Source organism: Corvus kubaryi, unplaced genomic scaffold (assembly GCF_017639235.1).
Source record: "Corvus kubaryi isolate FWS band 111438036 unplaced genomic scaffold, C.kubaryi_AGA036_p1.0 split1-37296, whole genome shotgun sequence".
Classification (NCBI taxonomy): domain Eukaryota; kingdom Metazoa; phylum Chordata; class Aves; order Passeriformes; family Corvidae; genus Corvus; species Corvus kubaryi.
The window spans coordinates 17,139,166-17,162,767 of NW_024582075.1; the positions used below are offsets into that span (position 1 = coordinate 17,139,166).

Below are 23,602 nucleotides of genomic sequence, written 5' to 3' on the forward strand. Positions count from 1 at the left end.
CTCTGCCGCTGCCTCCGGCTGGGCGGCGCTCCCGCCGCTCACGTCATCGCGCGGCTGCGGGCGGGGCGGGCCCGCCGCGCTCCCCCGGCAAGGCGCGGCTGCTCCGCGCGGGGCTCGCGGTGCCGGGCGGGGCGGGGCGGGGCGGGATGGGATGGGGTGGGGTGGGGTGGGGTGTCCCGTCCCTCGGCCGGCCGGGACGCCGGGCGGCCGCAGGGCAGGCGCGCCGCAGCTGTCCCGTGGAGGTAGCAGTCACCTGGTCACAGAATCACAGCGTACTTGGAGTTGGAAAGGGCAACGGGCACACGTGGATCATCAGGCACACATGGATCATCGAGTCCAGCTCCTGGTCCTACACAGTACCATCCCCGAGAGTTATATATGTGCTTGAGAGCGTGATCGAAACTCGTCTGGAACTCTGTCAGGCTCTGTCGGCACTAGGGAGGGCACCGGCGTTTTGTCGGTGCGAGAAGCGGAACCGCTGCCGAGCAGGCGAGTGCTGCTCTTTGCCCCTGCTGCCTGCTGGGCAGTCGGTGTGGGCAGCAAGGCCTTCTTGTCTCTCACAAGTCTCCGTCTGTATGAGCCCGCTGAGGTGAAAGCTGGACCGCAGTGAGGCGAAGGGCATCGGACCAGCGAGTGTGAGGGACAGATCCGGCCTTGTTCAGCCCTGGTAAACAAGCAGTGCATCTTTGCTGCGGTCTGGCTGCACAGTAATGAGTGTGTTAGCTGCGCCAAAGAAAAAGTGTACGGTTGTTTTTTAAGCAAAGTGTGTGTGTGCTAGTTCTGTCCCACCTCCTGGGATTTATTGCACAGTTCTGACTTCTGAAATGCACACTCTTCTGTTACTTCCTGTGTGATGAGTTTGTTTTCTTATCCATGCCAAGTAAACGTGCCTCACCTGAAAGCTCAGGAACCGGGTTGTCTGTTAGACAAAGGAAAAACACAAGCTGGGACAGGGAAGAACTAAAAAGCACTGTAAAAGTTTGATAGATAATGAGTCTCAGACTGCCAACAGGCTCATGCTCATGACATTCAGTGCTTTCAAAGCAGGCTGTTACATGTCAGCTAGCAATTTGGTACTGTCAAAATGTAATTCTTTAAGGACAATCTTGTCCCTGTCATTTCTATGATGTGATGCATGGCTTTTTGCTCTGTACAGAAGAGTATGACCTATGACATCATCTCACAGGAAACAAAATCTAGGCCATTTCAGAACTAGAAATTATCTCGGTGAGTACATTGCTTTGTTTTTCTTGAATGTGCAGTGTAAAGAATACCTGGTGATTTTGAAATAAAGTAAATTACAGCATGTTTTCTTCTGTAATATCTAGTCCTTCATCTCAAAGAAAGTTTCTGTGGTATTACCTCCTCTAATAATTTGCCTTTCATGTTTAATGTCTATTCCCGGTTTGCAGTGTGGAAAACTCGCACAGACATGCTGCAGTGACACTGAAAATTTCTTCCAAACAGGGAAAGGAAAGAAGCTCCAAAATAAAAATATTCTGATGCCTCCCAAACATAATTACCTAATATGCCACTGATATCCAGACCACTCAAAAGATAAGGAGAGTAGTGTACTACATCGGTTGTGCTCACTCTGTATCTTGAGACTCTGCTCATCAAGATCGCTGTGGACAGAACCCTGCAAATGCAAAAAATTTGACTGAAATAGATGACAAATCCTTATATTGTTAAGTTTCAGTAATTTGTCAGGGTCAGGTGTAGTTGGACCTGCAAAATTCCTCAGCCTCTGGAGTGGAATTATCACACTATCACTCAATTGGATTTTGAAAGTCCAGTCTGTGTTAGGACTCCAAATATTACAGCTTATCTAATCATACCTGGCATTTTTATTTGTCTTCTATTATAATTAAACATGCTTTAGTATAATGTAGCAAAAAACAATACTGTCCTATGAAATATCCTTTTTCACTACTTCAGCGTTGTGCATTACTTTCATCGGAGTTCTTGATAATTTTCATTTTTTCATTTTCATTTTAATGAAACCTTTAAAAGGCATCTGCATTCAAAAACTGTGAACATCTCAAGTTTGCATCTAACTACCATTTAAGCACTCCTCTTTCCTTTTTCCTTGCTAAATGATCATACAGTGTCCATACATTCGCATGTTAGTATGCTTGGATACAAGTGTCAACCTGTAGTGGGAAGTTGAATTATCATTTATCTCCGTACTGTTCACACATTTCATTTTGCATATTCACACTTTGTGAATACCCTCGTGTAGGGTGTAGTAACACAGGCATAACCACAGAATCCAAAAACATGGATGCTAAATAATAAACTTAGTAAACAAATCCCCAAATAATGGACAAAAATACCCCTAATTATACACAAAGCATGATTTCTCCAGGTGGTGTAGCAGCTTCAAATTTAGTTTGCTTTTCAAAGCAAGTTACAAACTTGCCATCTGTGTAAAAGGGTTAGTTTTACTTACTTGATTGCTTCTGTGTTCCAAATTCTGAGATTAGTGTGCAGGCCAGGAAATAGATTCTGTTTCATTTTCATGTTGAAAAAGCTGAAAATTAGAAATAGTTCTGTAGTAGTTCCTTCAAAAATTTCTATAGCTGGACTTCAATTTATCATTTTCAGCTGGAATTAAAATCAAACCATATTCTCTGTTCAGGATTAGGGAAGTATTTGCAAAACCTTTGCAAATGACAACACTAAGGAAGTTACTTAAATAAGTCAAATCTATGAAGTCAGACTGCATGTATTTGACTTTTCCTTCTACTTTTGTAGTAGGATGCAAAATTCTTACTGTTTAATAAGTACATATTTCATAATGTTTTTTCTCCTTTTCTTTGTGTAGTAGGCCCTGCCTCAGAGAAAAACATACTTTGGTTAAAAAGCCATGGGGTTTTTTTTAAATATATGGCACAAAGAACACTCTTAAATGAAATGTTTTCATTTTTTATAGCCATTCTCTGAAACCTATTTCCTGAAGTCGTATGAGTGATTACCTCCTTCCTGGAGGAGAATGGAAGAAAAAACACCTGTAAATACAGGTTTGTATGTGACTCAGCTCCCAAAAGGACACACTTCCAATTCATTCCCTTTGGGAAAATATAACTTAGGAAAAAAAGCCATCTCTTGGCCTTCAGGGCCTGAACAGCAAGCGCAAGATTGTCCCCTTCCAGACATCCATTCATCTGTTCCTCTGAGAGACAGTAGAAAGTACGTAAAAATACCTTTTGTAATGCATTTCCGCAAAGATGGCTTTTGGAACATATGCCTAAGAATGCTAAAGGTACTTCTCCAGACACTAAATTCTACCCTCATTGCTGTTCCTGGTGGAAGATGCACTTCTTTTTCAGTTCATTCTCCAACAGCCCACTGTGTTCTTGATCAGGTACAAAGCGCTGCATCACACAACAACCCCATAGGAAAAAAAATTTTAAAACCCAAACAAACATGGAAAAAGCCCTACAAGGACAGGCATTAGTCCAATTGTTGAGCAAGTAAAAAGCATTCAGAGACTACAGCGACTAATGCAGAACAGTGACTTCTATAAACCAGAGGAATGGAAGAAGGTAATGCTCCCTGTGTGTCCAAAACTGCCCTGTTTCCTTTCCTAGAAGTTTCCAGGAGCTGGATAAGCTTTCATTTTCCAACAGCTCTCTGGGTTTCCCTCCAAACAATACAAGGAGAAGACATGGAAGCCTGCTTTGTAGCCCACAGTAATCACAAATAGTGCTCTGTGTGATAGATTCTTGGTTTGTATGAGGGATTCGTGTGCCAGATGTTCAGTGGCACTGAAACTTGGACTGAAAAGGATTGCATAGCAGTATTGCTGTATTTCTTACCAATATTCATAGTATATACACAAGTCAACCACATGTAGTGCATGAGATTTTCATCTGTACCTTTCAAATTGAATTGTTCCAGTTTTGTGGGTTTCAGTAGTTTCTGATAGGTTTTATGCAAATAAAGATTAAATTATTTGCTTATTTACTGTTTAATGAAGCTGATTGCCTCATGTGAATAGTAAGGCCTGCACTGATCTCCACACCACTTGTGGCTCTATTAAATGTTCCAATCCTTTGAACACTGTCATCCATGTGGCTCAGCACAGGTTGGTGTGGGTCTGATATGGAAATGGAGTAAATTAATTTCTTGCCAAGTTAGTTGAGTCACAATGGAGCAGCAGCATGGGATTTCCTTTTAAGGAGCATGTGCCTTTCTCTTATTAGAGGATAAAATCCAGCATGCAGCCAACAGTTATGTGGCTGGAAGAAGCAGGCAGGCAACTAAGTGCAAGCAATTGGTTTAACTGTAGAACTTCAAAATAAACTTTTGAAATGCAGTCCACTGATGGGAAATGGCTTGGTATAAATGACATTACAGGGAACCACAAATTTACTATCACTCTGTGACTTTTTACTTATGTCAGAGTAAACATTTAGGTATACTAGTGCCACATAGTGAGGAAAAGAGTCAGTAAGTCTGTATTTCTCCTCAAAATGTGCTAACAGAATGAAATAAAACAAAATTAATGAAACTGCAGCCTGAGGCTGAAGGAGAACCTTCAAGCATAGACACTGCAGACTCAGCTTGCAGTGTCTGTTGGTGGCTCTGCTGTCAAAAGTCCTTTGCAATACAAATGCTTCAGGAGTCCATCAGTATGCCAGGCCTCCATCAAGTAACAGTTTGTTTCCTAAACAACTTCTGCTTGCATGGGTTTTGCTTTTCTTTGTTCTCTCTTTAATTTTCAAAGCAGGCTATCTTCTGTGCTTAACTGATATCTAAATACAATAATATGTGAATTTTTCTTGGGTTTCCATGGCCAGGTTTTGGTAGTGGGGAAGCTACTGGCTTCTGTCAGAATGTACCAGAAGGTTCCTCCATGTCTGGTAGAGCCAGTGTCAGCTGACTTCAGGATGGACATGCTGCTGGCCAAGTCTGGACCAACCAGAAATGGTAGTAACACCTTTTGATAACATATTTAAGAAGGAAAAAAGTTATTGGGCAGATGTAATTGCAGCCAGAGAAAAGCAGAGTGCGAATTTGTAAGAGGAACAGCTCTGCAGACACCAAGGTCAGTGAAGAAGGAGAGGGAGGAGGCCCTCCAGACACAGCAGATGGGCTTCCCCTGAAGCCCATGGTGCAGACCTTGGTAAGACAGCTGTGACCCTGCAGCCCATGGAGGACCACATGGATGCAGAAATCTACCTGCAGCTCCTGGAGGAGACCAACACCAGAGCAGGTGGATGCCCAAAAGAGGCTGTGACCCTGTGGGAGGCCTGGCAGGAACCTGCAGACCCAAGGAGAGAGAAGTCCACATTGGAGCAGGTTTCCTGGTAGGACTTGAGGCCCTGTGAGATCTCATGCTGGAGCAGGCTGTGCCTGATGGATTGCATCTATGGGACAGTGACACACACTGCAGCAGTTCATGGAGAACTATTGTTGCCTGTGGGATGAGCTCACACTGCAGAAATTAAGAAAGAACTGTCTCCTGTAGGAGGAGCCCCACGCTGGAGCAGGGGAAGGACTTCTGCCCCTGAGAACTGGGAGAAAAAAAAAGTGTGATGAACTGACCATAATCCCCATTCCCCTTCTGCCCTTGTTCTCCCTCCTCTGCGGGAGGAAGTAGAGCTAGGAAGGAGGAGAGGTGGGGGAAAGTGTTTTTAAGATTTGGTTAATTCTCATTATCCTGCTCTGATTTTCTTGGCAATAAATTCAATTAATCCCCAAATTCAGTCTGTTTTGTCTGAGATGGTAATTGTTTGTGATCTCTCACTGACTTTAATCATGAGCCTTTCACTATATTTTCTCTTCCATGTCCAGTTGAGGAGGGGAGTGTTAGAGCAGCTTTGGTGGGTACCTGGTATCCAGCCAGGATCAACCCTCCACAGAATTCAAAAGGTTTTCAGTTCTACTGTTACACAAATTGTATTCATATTCATAATAAGGACAAATTAGGCGCCTTCCCAGGTCCACCTATCACTAGGAAAATAACTTATGACAAAGAAATTGTCCTGAAAATCCCATGGGAGTAGGGAGGTCTACTAGACTGAAAACCTCTCATAACAGGTTTTGGAGGGACCAGGGTCCATTTTTTCTTTTGAAAAATTGGAGCAAAATCACCTCAGCCTTTCTTATCTTAGTCAAATATGGGAAACAGCCTGCTTCCCTCATATACATAAACTGATATTTCTCTCTTCATTCTTGGAGTTTACAGATATTTAAGGGACTCAGAAATTGACCAGAAGTGCTCTAATGCAAAATGACATGTTTCCAGCCCAGTTCATGTGAATACCTTCTGCAGGACTTCGTTGTGTACAGTGTTCAGAACTGCATAATGACCTGGTATCAGTTTGTGGAAAGTAAGATTGTTCTTTGAATAGTGTTTTCACACGTATGCATGTATTAGAATTTTTTCCTACATTTCAAGACGTATATGGAGATTTAGATGAGAATATCTGTTATGGATTTTTAAAATCAATGTTTCTATTTAAAATAGAAACTGAATATGTACTGATTAATAATACCTGATTTTAAATGCAATGAACTGCAGCTCTGTCCAGATTCTTTTACCATGAATTATTATGGAAAGTTAACCTTTCTGAGCTTGTTTGGCAACACTTATCTGTGAAAGTCAGGAAGCCTCAAAAGTTAATGTTTATGTAAATTCATTTCCATCAGTAATGTTTCATCCTGTTGAGTTTGGGGTTCTTTTTGTGTTATTTAATCTATTGTGTAATTTAATCTGCTTTAGTGTAGCAGGATGTGAGTGTGATACAGCTAAAAACTAAAAGGACAAAAGACAACACAATGGGGTAACAAAAATGCTGTTAAGGTCAACTGTTGAAGTTTTGGAATTTCCACACTGGAGAGCTCAACCTTTACGATATTTTTAAATTTTTTTTTTTTTTCATTTTGAAACGCATGTAAAATACAACTACTAAGCTACTTGGATGCAATACAGAAGTCAATGTCATAATACTGAACCAAATGTATCTTGCACATTTTCCTAACTGCCTACTGTACTCACATCAATCACCAGAGACCTTAATGAAGGCTCTTGAGTTCAGCATGGAGAAGAGAAGGCTTCAGGGAGAAGTCTTCAGGGAGACTTTATAGCAGCCTTCCAGTTTTAGCAACCTTCCTGTAAAGGAGTCTTACAGGAAGAGTGGAGAGAGACTTTTTACATGGGCATGTAGTGACAGGACAGAATGGCTTTAAACTGAAGAAAGTAGGTTTAGATTAGATACTAAGAAGAAATTCTTTACCATGAGAATACTGAGGTGTGGGAACAGGTCTCCCAAAGAAATTGCAGATGTTCCATCCCTGGAAGAGTTCAAGGTCAGGTTGGATGGGACTCTGAGCAACCTGGTATAGTGAAAGATGTCAGGGGCATTGGAACTAGATGATTTTTTATGTCTCTTCCAACCCAAACCATTCTATGATTCTGTAAGAGCAAGAACTTTTAATATACACACACAAATATACAAACAAGAAACTTTTACAAACTGATTCTAGAAGTCTCTAAACTCCTTACAGTAAACTCAAAGATTTAATTTGTTTGTAGTTAGTTTTTCCACATGGTATTCTCATCTTAATATTTCAAAATGAAGCAAAGACACTGAATTTCACTTTTGTTTCTACGCAGTTTTCCTTCTGGTTGATAGTACACAGTAGCAGCAAGTTGTGTTTTGATTCACAGTCCTGGAAAAGGATGAGGAGAGTTTAAAATCAGAAACCCATTCCAGTTTGAAATAAAATTATAAAAATATGCAGTCTGCTGGTTCTTCAAATGTGCTAAGTAATGGTTGCTCAAATGAAAATGGATATGACACCCTTTGCTTTATCAATATTTCTGAAACAGTTACCTCAGGAAAAAGCTAAATATCAGTGTTGGTATCAAATGTGCACACTGGCAAAACTGTAACATTAAAACATTTTATGTTGAAAATAAATTATTAGGTATCTTTAGCATAGCTGTTTTGCTTTTGAATCTTTTGACCAATTTCAGTTAAAACTAGGAGGAGCATAAGGGTTTCATAAAGAAGTAAATTCCTGGTCTGGATTCAAGAAGATACCCTGCTATGGACCTCTGCAAACCAGCTAAGAGGCACTTCTGAGAGAGAGGCCTGTCCTACAGGCCACTACTTGGGTAACACAGTTTTCATTAATTAATTGTAGGATCAGACTCCACATAATTTAAATTAACTTCTAATTTTCACTCTTGCTTTGTAGTTACATTGGTACAAACAACATCAAATACATGTCAAATTACTCTTTTTTTCTCCTCCCTTATTTTTGAATTCCAGTCAGATCAGTTAAAGATCTTTCTTTGTAATTAAAACAATAAATCAAATTCAGCTGTTTTAATTTCCTATATTAAAAAAAAGCACCCAGCAACTATTAAATTTGAAAACATTGATTCCTTGTTCCACTCTTTATAACGTAATGGAAATAAACCACATATTGGAGCTCTCTGGGAGAACATTGCAGGATCTAGAAATAGCTTCCACAAACTCGTTTTCTTGGAGGAGGGAGATTTTTAGATAAGCAGTTCCGGTAAGTATTCCCTGACACTGAGGCACACATACAGAATAAAGCACAAAAGCTCTCCCTAGGGCAAAGAACATGTATCACTTGCCATTAAGCTTCCTCAAAGGTTAGGTTATAAAAGATACTGTCAAGGTAGTTGTACCTGAGGCAGAAACAGGAGCTAACTTGATCCTCCCAGGTAGTAGCTTCAGAGTGCGTCATTCCCAAGATAGCTTTCATGTGAAGGACCAAAGCAATTAGGTGTGTTTATCTAGTTGCTTCAAAGAGTACAACTAGTTCTCGCTCACAGAAATGAAGGAAAGCTATTTGTCATGGTTTTCGCTCAATGCCGAGCAATTTTGAATCTCACATTCCCAGGACCAGAGAAGCTACAAGACTACTCTGCAGCCTTGGCACTGCCTTCAACACAGCTAGACCTGGGGAGGAATCCCAGTTCTCTGAGATGAGTCACAAGTGTCCAACCCTCCTGGTTTTGGATGTCTTCTATTCTGCTTCCTCTGCTGCTACAGAATTGAGTCAGCCATAGACGGAAAGCCTAAAGCTACCAGCAAACCCAGACAGAGATATTTTTGGTTAGCAGAAATTTTGACAACAGGACCCAGTTTGTGCTTAAGAGATGCTGCAGCAGGCAACAGAAATAAATATTGATGTATGGAGAGGTTACCCTTCAGTAAATGGCAGAGGAAGCAAATCAAAAAGATTGCAAAGGGAACTGCTTTTACTTGGAACTGCCACTGTTCTGCTTACCCCCAAAACTAACTAAGTGAAACTAACAAGCCCCACACAGAGCTCGTTGAGTTTAATATTTGGCTAGCAGCTGCAGTAACAGCAGAAGTGGATTGTCATGAGAATGGTGGGTGAGATACAGCTACTGAACTACTGCCCTTAGCATCTGTGTTTCTTGGTTTGTTACATGAGCTAGTGCTGCAAAAATATGCTGGCAAGGGTTGGGATTTTTTTTTATTCCCTATAAAAGGCTAGTGGGCTAAAGAACAATATTTAAAAATAGCCTTAAACATTTTAAGTATAAACAGATAATTGAAAGAGTAGCACAGTTACATTAGTTTCTTCAATTTTGTGTTTTTATATCTTCATGACTTCTATTCCCCACGCTGCCTCATTGAAAAGCAAGAAGGTAAAAAGTAGTATCTAGTCCTCAGAACTCCTTCTCTTAAGCTAACCTTGACTTTGTGTTGGAGATAGTCTTTGCAGTAGCAGTGGTAGATACCTTATGTGATGAAATGCCATAAGGGTTTTCACCAGTGGAAAGGTAGTGAAAGAAACCCCCACAGTACTGATGAGCAAACACAATATTAGGTTGGCTTCCTTAACAGAAGGTCCTAAAAGAATAAAGTCTTTCAATTTAATAAGACTGAAGCTTTATATCAAGATTTTATCTAGTACAATTTAGAGACTTAGGACTTTATAAGAATGCGTTAATTGTCAATTTAATAGCATAATATTCCACCGGTTTTAAGGCAGCCCATATATATTAGTGGGATCAAAATCAAAACTTTGATTTTGAATGTTAGACTTAGTTTGCTTTCTTGTTCCACTTTAAAACTCTGAGGATTCAGCCAGAAGACCAGTGCTTTTCAAGATGGCAAGCCTTCAAGGAGACCTCTGAGATGGAAGAGATGAGGACAATGCTTTGTTTCCACAGCAGGAACTACTAGAGTTAGTTAGAAGAAATCCAGTCTGTCTCTTCACTCTTCCATTTCAGAAACTGTGGATGAAAATCCCTGTAGTAAGGCAGCTCAGTGACCAGTGGAAAAAAGAGAGGAAGCTGTCTGGGTGAGTGGCCAGGGGAACAGCCTGCAGAGGATTCTGTACATACAGGGAACAGAGAAGTAAAATGATGTAGCAACTCAGAGCCCCACTGCAGCATGGTGGAGGCTGTTCTTCCAGCTTATGCAATAGAGCAAAGACCATGGATCTAACAGGAGGAGTGAGAAGGGATCAGCAGAGGAAGGGATGTACCACAATGGAAAGCTTTCTCAAGTAAAACTAGCAGAATTTAGTCTTTAGAGGTAGAAAAAATAAACCAAACAAATTCTGTGAACATAACAAAGGAAAAAACCTAAACTTCACCAAAACAAACAAAAAACCAAAAAACCCCACCACCCTCAAACCAAAACCAACATTAAAAAAGAGCAAAAATAAGCCAGGGAGATTCAGGTTCGTAGAGCCCAGACAAGGTTATAGCCATCATAAAGTGAGGCAAATGTTTGCACAGACCTGGGTTCTGTGAATCTTGGTATTTTCTAGTCCAGCTCCCTGTGGGATACAAATGAGTCACTTCATTCTTCTCTACCACTGGCTCAAAAGCAGTTCTCCAAAACACAGACTCCGGAACAGAGGATATAAATGCATGAAGCCAAGAATTACATTACAGGAATGCAAACAATGTACCTTTTTATATTTATATGCCTATGATTTACCAATAACAATTCAAATCGTGTATTAATAGCATTGTCTGGAGAAGACATAAGGCAGACGAAATCAGTGAGAGACTTCACTGAAATCTGGAAAGGTGTGAAAAGAGAAGTTTCAGACAAATTTTCTCATAGCAGCTCTTTCTTTGAAAGTGGTTCAGTGAAGAAAATGCCATGAACATAAATATAGTTAAGTTTTCACTCCATGTGTCAGTCAGGCAAGTGAGGATTTTGGTAATTTCTTGTATTTTCCTTACAATGTCTCAATAGCTATTCAACAAATTCTGACAAAAATTGCTCTCTTCTGTGCAAACTTGTGAGACTGAGGAGGGAAAAGAAGGATAATAAGATTCTGCAATATCCTTCTCCTTGGCTATTAGTTGCGCTCTCTTTTTGCTTCTTATTGTAAATTTCATGTTCTAAAAAAATCTGCTAACAATGCTTATTTAAATCTGCAAACTGAAACAGATGTTCATTCTTTATTTTTACTTTAAACTAAAATTAAGAAAACCTTTTTAGGCAGCTGCCACATCCAGCCTCTGTTGGTATAGCTTTAGACTAGCCCCCCTCACCCTCTTGTTGAGTAAGAAACTGTTAAGAAGCCTGTGCTTGTCTAACACCCTGTTCTTCTAAGATGCTCTACATAGCACAGAAAAAGACTGATCTTTCAAAATATCTCTTCACTTTGAATTCATACATCTTTGCTTAGAAAATTCTAGAACAAGATTTTGACACTATTTCAAGGCAAAACTTGCTGCTAACATTAATGGTGAAGGATGAAGAAACAGTATTTTTACTAACAACCTGACAAACACATTTCCAAAAGAAATAGAAATGCCATTTCCTAGTCTGTCTTATTTAGCCCTGATTCATTGTGGATGTGTTCTTTGAAAACATATTATGTAGATTACTTATGTCCTAAAAATCAAGTGAAAATAGTGGATAATAAACTTGTGGCATGAATTATGAAGTAGATTTTTACAATCAATGCTTAAAAACATTCTGCAGTAGAAATTCTTTCCCTAAGTCACATTCTGAATGTTTACATGTATTTCTAAATACAAATACTTTAACAAATATCTCAGGAAGCCTTGCTGCTTCAGGCACCTTCTGAATGCTGACACACAAACCAATATGGCTGGGGTTTTCTTCTTTTTTTCCCATTTTCATGATGTTAAAAAAAAAAAAAAAGAGTAAATAATCAAAACTCATGCATATTTTGATATAGATGTATCTTGCAGATGTTTAGTGCATTATACGGAATCAAAACTGTATTTCCAGACATGAAAGAAAATTCTGTCCTGATGTGCTGAGGGATGACCATTCAGAACCATAGTCTTAATGAACAGAATATATCCACATTCATCAAAAGTTTAGAACATATATCTACATTTATGCAAAAAGTTGCTAAAGCAACTTTTTTCTTATCCTTGGAGACAGTTTAGGATAGAAAAAAGATTTAAGTAACTTTCAAGGAGCAAGGTGGCGGCAGGTTAAAAACACAGTGAGAAGGAGTAAGGCATTTGTTCTTAAATGGTGTAACTTCTGAGGCATCCTGCAAACATGGATGCCCTCCTGAGCCTGTTGCATTTTGTATAACGGAATGTGTCACTGACATGTAGTCATGATCACTGGAATCAAGCCCTTTATCCTACTAGCTCATCCATAGTTAAGCACCAGATACTTCCCCATGGATCAGTCTCCACAAAGCCCTACAGATTTTCACCATGGGCTCACTCTTGAAGGAGTACTGATGTTTGTTGTGTGAACAGCACAGTGGAGGCTGCCAGGGAAGCATGGCCAAACTGGTACTGAGAAGAGGAGGCGACACTGTGGCAGACATACAGCATGAGGACAAATGTGCAAAGACACGGCCTACCTCTGTGCTCAGTTGTGGAGAGCGGTTGCTACTTCATTTCCATGGGCACCCAGCCACTGCTCACCCTCAAGTAGAGCTTATCTTGGCCTTTGTTTTCTTGTGGCTACATCTTTGATCAATACCACTTTAAACCAGGTTTTCTCTGCGGGTGTCCTTATTGCTACATACACACACAGTTATTTCTATACTCTCTAGCACACAGGGAATACAGGTCTGGGCACTATTCTTATTGCATATACATAATCTTACTGTTCCAGGAAAGAGATTAGCACTAATACCTGACATCTATTGCTACAGATTTACCACAAATCATCCTAATAGATCTGTCTTGTAACAATGTCCCAACTCAATTTATATCTAGTCCAAGGGCTATTTGGACATTGTGATGCTCTGACACAGTGTATGACTTACTCCTGTTACTCATACAATGCTGTCACTGTGCAGTTCAGCCCACATGCTATCTTCCCTGCAGGACTTTCTGTCTTTTTATCCCTCTCACTGACAACAGGTTATAGGTGTTTTTCAGAGCTTTTCAGTGTTGCTCATAGATCAGGCATAAGGAAGACTCTATATATCCCATCATGAGTGATCTTTTAAGATATAGCTTACCAAGACCTAAGCAGTAACTGCAATACTCCTTCCACATTTTTCTTTTGTTTAGAGTTGCCCTGACACAGTTGTGTGTCTCACTTGGGATCCCTCAGGAGCCAGATTAAACAGAAGTGGACATACATCAGACATACAAAATAAAAGTGTGGAGATGGCCATACAATATTAAAAAAAAAAAAGGAAATAAACTCATAGATAAAATTATGCATCCTGAAAACTCGTTCTTTTCTTGTTTGTCTTTTTTTCCTCTGGTTTCTGTCTCAAGAGCATGATTAAGAGAAATAGGGAAGTGAATGTCAGAGTTTTCAAGCAGAGAATTACGCCTCTGTGGATTGAAACAAAATCCGTATCACCCATGGGGAAGAGGAAGAAGAGAGAAAATATCTATGCTCTGGCAGTAACATAAACATGATTTTGAAAACATTACCCAGGACAGCCATGTACTTACTGTTTTGGCCTAGATAATTTACCTACTGTGTACTTCCCCAGAGAGTTATTGCACTGGCTTCTACCCATATGCCTTTGGTAAAGTGCTCTGGCTTGGAATGAAACAATTTTGCTTCCAGTATAATCTCTTTGACTCCAGAAGCTGTCCTACAGCAAGTTAGCATGAATTTTCTGACATAACCACCGAAGTCAAACTACAATCACAGCACCATAGGAGAAAGTTTGACAACAGGTATTACAAAATTGGCAGGAGATGCAACATAAAAGCATATTTTACAAATACTTTTCACATCACCACTATGACTGCCATTCTTGTGGGACTGCACCTGCAGTGCTGCATCCAGCCCTGGGGACCCCAGCATAAGACCTGGACCTCTTGGAGAAAGTCCAGAGGAGGGGCATAGTGATGATCCAAGGTTTGGAGCACATCTCCTCCTTGTGAGGACAGGCTGAGAGATTTGGGTTTGTACAGCCTGGAGAAGACTCTGTGGAGACCTTATAGCACCTTTCAGTCAGTACCTAATGGAACCTGAAGGCTGGAAAGGAACTTTTTAAAATGGCATGTAGTGACAGGACATGGGGTGATGGCTTTAAGCTGAAAGAGGGTATACTTAGATTAGATAGCAGGAAGAAATTCTGTACTGTAAGGGTGGTGAGCTGCTCTAACAGGTTGCCCAGAGTAGTCGTGGATGCCCAATCCCTGTAAGTGTTCAAGGCCAGACTGAATGGATCTTTGAGCAACCTGGTTGGGGGATGATGGAACCAGATGATTTTTAAGGTATCTTCCAAACCAAACCATTCTGATTCTATGATCAGAGCTGTACACCCAGAGGGATAAACTAAAGTGCTGATGGATTTTTCAAAGAGTACAGGATTATTCATGTACAGCTAATGACTTCAAATTTAAGTTAACTGAGTATTACTCTGCCATGGATGGACTGAGATGAAAGATGTGTCTCCTAGTAACTATCATCTTTACCATAAAGTCTGTGGCTACCAACACTATTTTTCACCAAAAATTTCCTCAGTCCAGCTCTAAAATTAACTATCTTACTGCTTTTATGATCAGACCACCAAAACAGATGTTAATTGCTGTTTTGCCGATAAACAAACAGCTTTTATCTGCAGGATTTCCTTCTAGTAAGTACTTTTCCCAGAATAAGAAGGCCAAATAATTTTAAGAAAGTGCTTAAAACCTCCTCCGGAATTGTTAATATTTCTCCAGAGAGTGACTGTTCTGGAAAAACATATTATTTCATAAATAAAATCTCTGTAAAGCAACAAGCAAATTCAGAGTTGCAGCAAGCATTGTGCTGCAGAGCTATGCAATTTGCAGCAGGGCTAATGGTTACCAGTCTAACTTTAACACTGAGGTTAAGTACAGGTAATTGTGTGACATAATTATTGCTGAAGAATCTGCTGCCTGGGCAACTTATTGCCTTCTCTATGCCTGGTGCAATGGGAAACATTTGGAAAAACTCTCACAGCTTCATAGTTAAGCTTAAAAACAATAAAGCTTTTCATTTTTGAAGTTGTGACAATACTTCCAAATTTTATTTAGGCCAATTTCAGAAATCTGAGCTGTGGCACAAACTCGAGTCTTTAATTAATGTAGGCTTAATATTTTTATTCTAGTGGCAATTAATTTTAGCATGTACATTTCACCTTTTGGATCAGTGGCTCTTTGTATTTTGGGTAATTCTAATTCATAATTTCTAGTTTTTTCATTACATAGTGACAGAAGAGAGCAAGGTAAATTCTTTCATACCTACCTACCTTTTTCTAACTTGCAATGTAAAAAATATAGTCAAGTTATTTTATTTCACATCCTGTTGTTTTATTTAGGGTTTCCTCAGCTGCAAGTCAAATTTTGGAAAGCTAGTAAATTATAAGAATGGCTTTGCCCTTTCCCTGCGTCCCTCTCTGGCAACTCCCAAACCTGTTTTTTTTTAATGAGTCAGTTCAAGATAGCCATTTATCTTATGAAAGGCTCAGAAAAGAGCCTTCCAGGCTTTCTTTTTTCCAGTTGTTGTCTGTTTTGCTTTAAAGGGAAATAAAACCTTATGTAGGAAAAAAATACTTTATTTTTCCAAAAGATGTCTGACAGATTGCAACAAGAACAAAGTACAGCGAAAAAATGACTCACACGGCCTGCAGTAGTTAACAAAACACTAAGCAAATATCAGACCTTTGTCAAAGTCCTTTTTGGGTCCAATATACATTCTTCATACTACAGAGGTAATGCCCACTTTACAGTGGCATCAGATAAAGTTCGTAAAACCATTATAACACAGTCACTAGTATCTGCTCTATGTACCAGCTTTTGACACAGTTTTATTTTCCTCCAGACGCACAAAGTATAGTCTGGAGTCAAATATAAATTTCTTCCCTTGTGTCAGGACTTCCGCCTTAACTTTAAACAGGTTTGCCTGGAATCTACCAAAAGCCTTTCATGGGTAAATATTTATTTAGTAGAAACTTTTTTGTATCTATCAATCCAAGTAGTGCCCATACAACACTATCAGAACTTTAAAAAGGGAGCAGATACACAGAATATGATGGTGTAACAGAATACATTTTTCTCTCTCAAAGCCTACAGTTATTTTTGCTACTTTTCACAACTAATTGTGAACCACATGTATAGCATGCCAAACAAACCTAAAAAGGATGTAGGTGGTAAGTCAAAAGCTGTCATGGAGGGTGCCCATCTCCCATGCCCATCTTTGCAAAAGAGGCTAAAATAAGTCAGTATAGGTTGTGATCTCTTCTGCAATATTCTAACATTAGGAAAAATAACAGACAGATATTTTATTCTTCCTGTGAAACTGCAACCCTGAGATGAGCTCAGCTGGTTAAAGCATGGTGCTAATAATGCTAAGATCATGGGTTTGATCCCACTATAGGCCATTCACTTAAGAGTTGGACTCAATGAACCTTCTGGGTCCTTTCTAACTCAGACTATTTTGTGATTCTGTGAATTTAGTAAATGTAAACAGGAGTGGAGCATCTGCCAAATTCTACACACACGCAATGTATAAACAAAGAATTACTGTCATACCTTTACTTTTATTTTCATGCCAATATTATCTCCACAATTACCTAAAGAATCTAATATTTCCGTTGTGATCACTTGTTTTGAAATGCAAAGCTTGTTTTGATCAATTTTTTTTCCCTCTCTATCTAAACCTTTCAGAAGAAGCTACAAATGAAATCAGTAAATACATTAAACCAGAGCACTCACCTCATTAAGGCTTGAGAGCACAGTGACATGAGGCACTTGTGTCCCATTCAGTGGAATACAGTGCAAAGAGTCCCAAGTCAGCTGAGACTCCAGAGAGCCATTCCAAGCAGCACAGAATACTGGCATTGCATTTATAAATAGCACAGATCTAAATAGTCTGAAATCAGCTTTATTGTTTACATGCAGTGAGCTTGGGTACCCCCGCACTGGAATCATCACAGGTCTCCCTATGCCAGAATAAGTAGACACAGGTAGATTTTATTAGATCTTTGGAGCATTTTCTGTCTTTCTTGAAGTCTGTAGATGTTTTTTATCTTATAGTTTTACTGAGGTTGCAAAATCCAATGCCAACACACGTCATTAAGACTTTCTCCCCCCCCACGTGCTCTTCCTCAGGGGTCTTTGTTTCAATTTTAAACATGATCTGGAAGAAGCTTCTTAGGTGTCGCAGAAACTCAATTCTGAGGGAGAGAAAATGACACAGTTTAAGAAAAAAAACAGAAAGCCTTTTAGCATTATGTACTAACACAGATTCCAGCAATAAGCATGGTGAATGAAATGCAAAAATATTGCTTAGTTCAATTGGAGAAACAAGGCTACAAGCTCCAAACACTCTTCTCACATGTGTTGTAGAAGTGGCTAGTGACCCCTACTGAAACCTCTGCACTCTGTATAAGCAGAGAGAGGAATGGCTGGTAATACAGCAAGACAAAATGGTGAGGGAAGAACAAAGAAAGGAGAGAAATGTACCCGGGCAACGTCATTTACTCCTGATGCTGACTCTTCATCAGGGCTATGTGAACCCCATGCCAACCTGTGACTCTCCTCCTTTCCCCTGCCAAATGTTTAAAGCAGAAACAAAACTTAAACAGGGATAGCCAAAAGGCTGGGTGCATACTTTAGGAGAGATCCTAAAGCATATGTTTGATTTGTATTACTAACTTCTCCACTTCTTAGTTAAATGTTTCATTAGAATTATATTCAGACTCAGAATTCTTCCTGTTTTCTCATTTTCAGAAAAAAAAATTCCTTTCATCATTTCAGAAAGAAAGGCACAAAGAAACTAAACAATCACACTGATCCTAAACAAACACTGACTGGAGGGTGAGTAACACAAAAAACTATAAAAAAAGAACAAATCCAAAAACAGCCAAGAAAACATTTTTACTGGCTTCTCCAAAAGAGGGAACAAGCAATTACACCAAAAGATTACAGAAGAAAATTTGTAATTGCTCCAGACAGAAGTTTGGACTCTTCCAGTCATGGCCACAAGCAAGTCTGCAGTTCTGAACAAAGATTTAATCTCCTTCAGCAATTGGTATGTGCTTTTCTTAATTTAAAGAAAGAGAACGTGGACATCCAGTTCACACATTGGCTTGTCTGCTCTACATGCTGAAAGCATAATTGCAAGCTAATCACACATATATCATTATAACAAATCAAGAGAAATTACCCACAAAATGGGAAGCAGGAGACCAAAAGCATAGGCCTGTCTGCACTATGACATCATGCGACCTCTGAAAGCCTCCTGGCAGCTCCTATTCACAGAAATTGTGAAGAAGTACAATGGAAATTGCAGGAGCAAAATTGCTTTATACACTTCAGCTGGGCATGCTGCTGCTCCTGCAATCAGATATATGCACAGGAAGAGAGGAAAATGGCAGGACCCAGAAAAAGAGAGGATGCTTTACCTATACTGGTGTGTGCTTCGGATGATCTGACATCTCTGGGGCAATCTGCTGAATTCCTCTGCAGGGTGAATGTGGGAACATTGCTCCCAATGCTATGTATACTTTCTACTGCACCTTCTGGACTGATAACTTGCCTCAGCACAGACACCAGCTCTCTCATTTCTCAAACGGATTAACAGTTGAAAGGAATAACTGAAAAATGCCTTTTCTTCCATGCCTCCCCAATTGCAAGGTTTCTGGTTGCAGCTGTAATAGGCAAATGGGCATATGCTGGCGTAATTGCTTCAATAAAGCTGACAGGCAACAAACTCTGTATCAGCCTTCTCCTTAGCTGGGTCATCTCACAGGGCTCTGGCAGTGTGACAAGAAAGCAGCCAAGCCCAAAACAGCAGGAGTGGAATGCTGAACTGCAAGGAGGGCACAGAATAAACTGTACAAATCCTAGAAGTAGTGTGGAGCCAGAGACTCAGAGAATAATCCTTAACAGTGATCAGCAAACTCTGCAACATGTTCGTGGGATCAGTTCAGTCCATACCTCTCTTTGCACATAGCTGGGCTACCCTGCATCTCTGCCTCTTCTCCCTTTTGAATAAAGGCAGAGTGAGAAAAGTATCAGCCCCCATGTACATTGGAGTGCAAGCGAAGGGGAGGCTGCCTGGGGACATCAGGGGAGAATGTAGAACCAGCAAAAGGCCAGCTTTGTCTTGTAGCAGTAGAAGCACAAGTGGTATGAGCCCTGAAAATAGGAGAGAAAGAGGCGGGAAGGTAGGGGTATGTGACGGAAGGCAAGTCTGTATTAGCTCTGAGGTTGGTCTGGGTCACGGGTGAGCACCTCAAATAATAGTGCAGGCTGTACCAACCACACAGGCACAGGCTGGAGGAATGAGAGAGGGGGTGAAAAGTACAAAGAAGGTTTATTTTGCTGAAAATTTACGCTGTGTGTTCAGGCAAGAACAAGGCAGAGCTGAACACTGCTCCTTAGGTGCACAGACAGCTACATGAGCCACACTGGAGGTCTTACAGCCAACAACAACAAGTGTAAAAAGCCTGTTTATCTAAGTCCTGTCTTTTCCCCAAAGCCTGCTAAGGATTACCAAAAAGTACACAAGAACTTCATGTATTGGGCAAAGCAACCAACTAACAGACCAATGTGAGAGAAGACCTGTGCACCAGCAGTGCATTCTTGGCTCAGTTGCCCTGGGGCCTGCACAGGGCTTTGCCTGGCAGCACTGGCAGCCCCAGCACTGCTCTCCTGAGTCCTACCAGAGACCTTCCAAGGCGGACACAGATTGAGGAACTGAGGGTGGGCACCCCCAGTCAGAGAAACAACTAAAACCATCAGCTTGGCTGGGCAGAGGCACCCTAACCCCACCTCTTGAAACTCCTAAACCCTTCCAAAGCCAAGGGTTGGGACACTCAGGCTTTCCTGTTGCTGTCCTTCCCGTAACCCTGGCTCATGCTGATCCACGTGCATGCAGACAGGTCTGTCCTGCCAGACTGACCTCTGTGAGTTAGTGGCTTGGCCAGCACCCTGCATACAGTTTTAAGCCCAGCTTGACAGAAAGGCACTCACTTCTGTGAAATATGGATGCTAAGGAAGGGGTAATGCAGATAGCTGCTGGTCATACAGACTGGTAGCCCCAATGCCACTCAGGACAGCCCTGCTCATGGTGTTGCCTGCCCTTCCACCTCCCATCCTTAGTTGAGGCAACAGATGCATCCCATGAAAATACAAAGATCTCAAAGAAATTCCCTCATTCTGATGGGATACTCCAAAGCACTTTGTCCCTGGTGTTCTCAGCAGCCAACTGAACTGTCACATTCATCCTATATTATGCTGGACAGGGAAGCCAATCTAGCATAACACAGCTTTTAAATAGCTTCAGATTCTGTAGGATGTAAGTGCTAAATGCAGAGATGTCACAGCTCTGAGAGAGAAAAGAAGAGGCAAGGATGGGGAATATGACCGTACTGCAATTTACTTCATGAGGTTGTGTATCAAATGAGTTGCTTGGGAGCCAAATATACCAGTCCTTTATAAGCAGCCCTAGTTGAGGGCATGTGGGTGCTGCATAAAAAGCTGCATTCTATCTGAACAGATCCTCATGGGACTGATGAGTCACAGATTCTCATGGAATGGCAGATTTTATGACCTGCTGCTTCAATATGTGTACTCTTGACCTTTATCCCTGCTGCATACACCTAGCTTGGGAGACGTGACAACACACCAACTTGAACTCTGCCTGCTTACAAAATAAACTAGTGCATTTGCTTGATTTTCACAGAACAAAAAAAGGGTAAAAAAATTTTAAAATACTCACAATGACGAGTGAGTGGATTGTCTCATATGCTTAACTGTGCACTTCAAACACTAATATCTACTCTTCCAAAACCTTTCACATGAATACTTACTTTACAGGGGATTACTTCCCCTCTGTGCAATGGGACACTTCCCTGTCTTCCCCTCAAAATCTGATGAATGTTGTTTCCAAGGTACCAGGAGTTGAGAAGAGCAGTTAGGTAATTTTTAGCTCTCATGTGATGGCACCACCATTCTTCAGTTATCACAGTACTGTACCTTTCACGTATACAGCACCGGTACCATGATAACCGAAAAAGGACAGTTCATACTCTTATTATTTGATGCCATTGTCAGATAAACAAACCTCCCTTCATTTGATTAAAGAATAACTGCTCAGTCTCTAGAAATAACTGTGATCTAGTAAATCACTTGCAAGTCTGATAAATTAAATTTTTGATAATGGTTGCTGTTTCCCTAACCATTTTCTCATAGAACTCAATTTGGCCACTGCTGTGAAAGATAATAAAAAGTCTTTTTATAAATACAATAAAGACTAAAGGAGGGCCAAGAAAAATCTCCATGCTTTACTGGACGCGGAGAGGAACATTGTCATCATGGATGAAGAAAAGGCTGAGATCCTAATGTCTTCTTTGCTGCAGTCTTTAACAGTAAGACTGTTATCTTCAGGGCAACCAGCCCCTTGAGCTGGGGTACAGGGAGCAGAATAGATCTCCTGTACCCCAGGAGGATCTAGTTAGTGGCTGGCTGTACAGCTTAGACACTCACATGTCTATGGGGCAGGATGGTATTCATTCAAGGGTACTGAGGGAGCTGGCAGAAGCGCTCACCAGCTGCCCTCCATTATGTAGCATCAGTCCTGGCTAAATGAGCAGGTCCCAGAGGACTGAAGGTGGGCCAGTGTGGTGCTTATATCAGAAGAGTCAAAAGGAGGACCCAGGGAACTATAGTAACAGCTCATGGCTTGGATGGGTGCCCTCTTCACTGGGTATGTCTGTATGGCTGAGACCAGATAGTGGGGGTGGATGGAGTTACATCCAGCTGGTGGCCGGTCACCAGCAGTGTTCCCCAGGGCTCAGTACTGGGGCCAGTTCTTCATCAATGACCTGTACGACGGGATTGAGTGCCCCCTCAGTCAGTTTGCAGATGACACCAAGATGGGTGGTAGTGTTGACCTGCTGGAGGGTAGGAGGGCTCTGCAGAGGGATCTGGACATGCTGGATCATGGGCTGAGGTCAATTGTGTGAGGTTCAACAAGGCCCAGTGCCGGGTCCTGCCCTTGGGTCACAACAACCCCAGGCAATGCCACAGGCTGGGGCAGAGTGGCTGCAAAGCTGCCCACAGGAAAAGGACCTGGGGGTGCTGGTGATGATGCCTTTTCCTGGTCTTAAAATCAAGAGTCATACACTGTTAGAAGTGGAAAAGGGATTTTACCTTTATTTTAAGGATCCTTAGGTGCACATGTCCAGGTCATATACATCAAGATGCACCCTGCCCCAGTCTGCCCCCAAAGATTGGGTATAACATTATATTAGCATATCTATCAAAGATTCCCCAATGAGAGGTTCAAGTGAGCCCCCCTCCTCAAGGAACCTTCCCCTGGACAGTTCTATCTTGGTATACAGAATGTGTTCTGGAGAGGACCTTGGGGTCTGGGGCACACTGATCCCTAGCTACGAAGCTTCTAAAATGTTTAGTCTCTTAGCTCGACAAACAAGTCCAAGAATGTAGGCAAAAAGCACCAGGAATACAGAAGTTGTAAAAAGGTATAACAGGGATATAAAAGAAAAGGCAGAAATCTTCATGGCATCAGTGACAGCAGCTGAACATGAGCCAGGGTGTGCCCAGGTGGCCAAGAAGGCCAATGGCATCCTGACAGCAACAGTGTGGCCAGCAGGACCAGGGCAGGGATTGTTCCCCTGTACTCGGCACTGGTGAAGCCACACTTGAATCCTGTGGTCAGTTCTGGGCCACTCTAAGAAAGACATGGAGGTGCTGGAGCGCGTCCAGAGAAGGGCAATGGAGCTGGTGAAGGGTCTAGAGAGTAAGTCCCATGAGGAGCAGCTGAAGGAGCTGGGCGTGTTTAGCCTGAAGAAAAGGAGGCTCAGAGGAGACCTTACTGCTCTCTACAACTCCCTGAAAGGAGGGTGTACCCACGTGGGGCTCAGTCTCTTCTCCTAGGCAACAAGTGACAGGATTAGAGGAATTCGCCTCAAGCTGCACCAGGGAAGGTTCAGATTGGACATCAGGAAGAGCTTTGTCACTGCAAGGGTTGTTAAGAACTGAAATGGGCCACCCATGGTGGTAGTGGAGTCACAATCTGCAAAGTGTTAAAGGAACAACCAGACCTAGCACTGTGGTCTAGTTGAGAAATAGTATTCAGTCAAAAGTTGGATTTGATGACCTTGGACATCTCTTCCAGCCTTGATGATTCTGTGATTCTGTAAC

General features: G+C 41.3%; 1 protein-coding gene and 2 long non-coding RNA genes across 5 annotated transcripts in view; 1 reads left to right on the forward strand and 2 right to left on the reverse strand.

Annotated features, from left to right (window-relative positions):
* Positions 1-833: 833 nt before the first annotated feature.
* LOC121657317 lies at positions 834-2,941 on the reverse strand. The gene is made up of 3 exons (XR_006013563.1): positions 2,453-2,941; positions 1,524-1,639; positions 834-919 (listed from the first exon to the last, which is right to left on the reverse strand). It is a non-coding gene; the product is annotated as an uncharacterized LOC121657317 (long non-coding RNA).
* LOC121657316 lies at positions 913-6,457 on the forward strand. Of its 2 annotated transcripts, none has more exons than XR_006013561.1 (3): positions 913-1,227; positions 2,936-3,548; positions 4,806-6,457. It is a non-coding gene; the product is annotated as an uncharacterized LOC121657316 (long non-coding RNA). The 2 variants fall into 2 exon arrangements; XR_006013562.1 differs by having other exon boundaries at positions 2,936-3,023; positions 3,368-6,457.
* Positions 6,458-17,296: 10,839 nt separating this feature from the next.
* Positions 17,297-23,602, reverse strand: part of RCL1 (RNA terminal phosphate cyclase like 1) — a 30,521-nt gene continuing 24,215 nt past the window's right edge. The window contains exon 9 of one of the 2 annotated variants that reach the window (XM_042012846.1): positions 17,297-17,604. In XM_042012846.1, the coding sequence (XP_041868780.1) occupies positions 17,454-17,604 (151 nt within the window). In that variant the 3' untranslated portion in view covers positions 17,297-17,453. Of the gene's footprint in view, positions 17,605-23,303; positions 23,332-23,602 lie in introns of those variants that run through there. The other variant, XM_042012847.1, reaches the window with a different exon arrangement.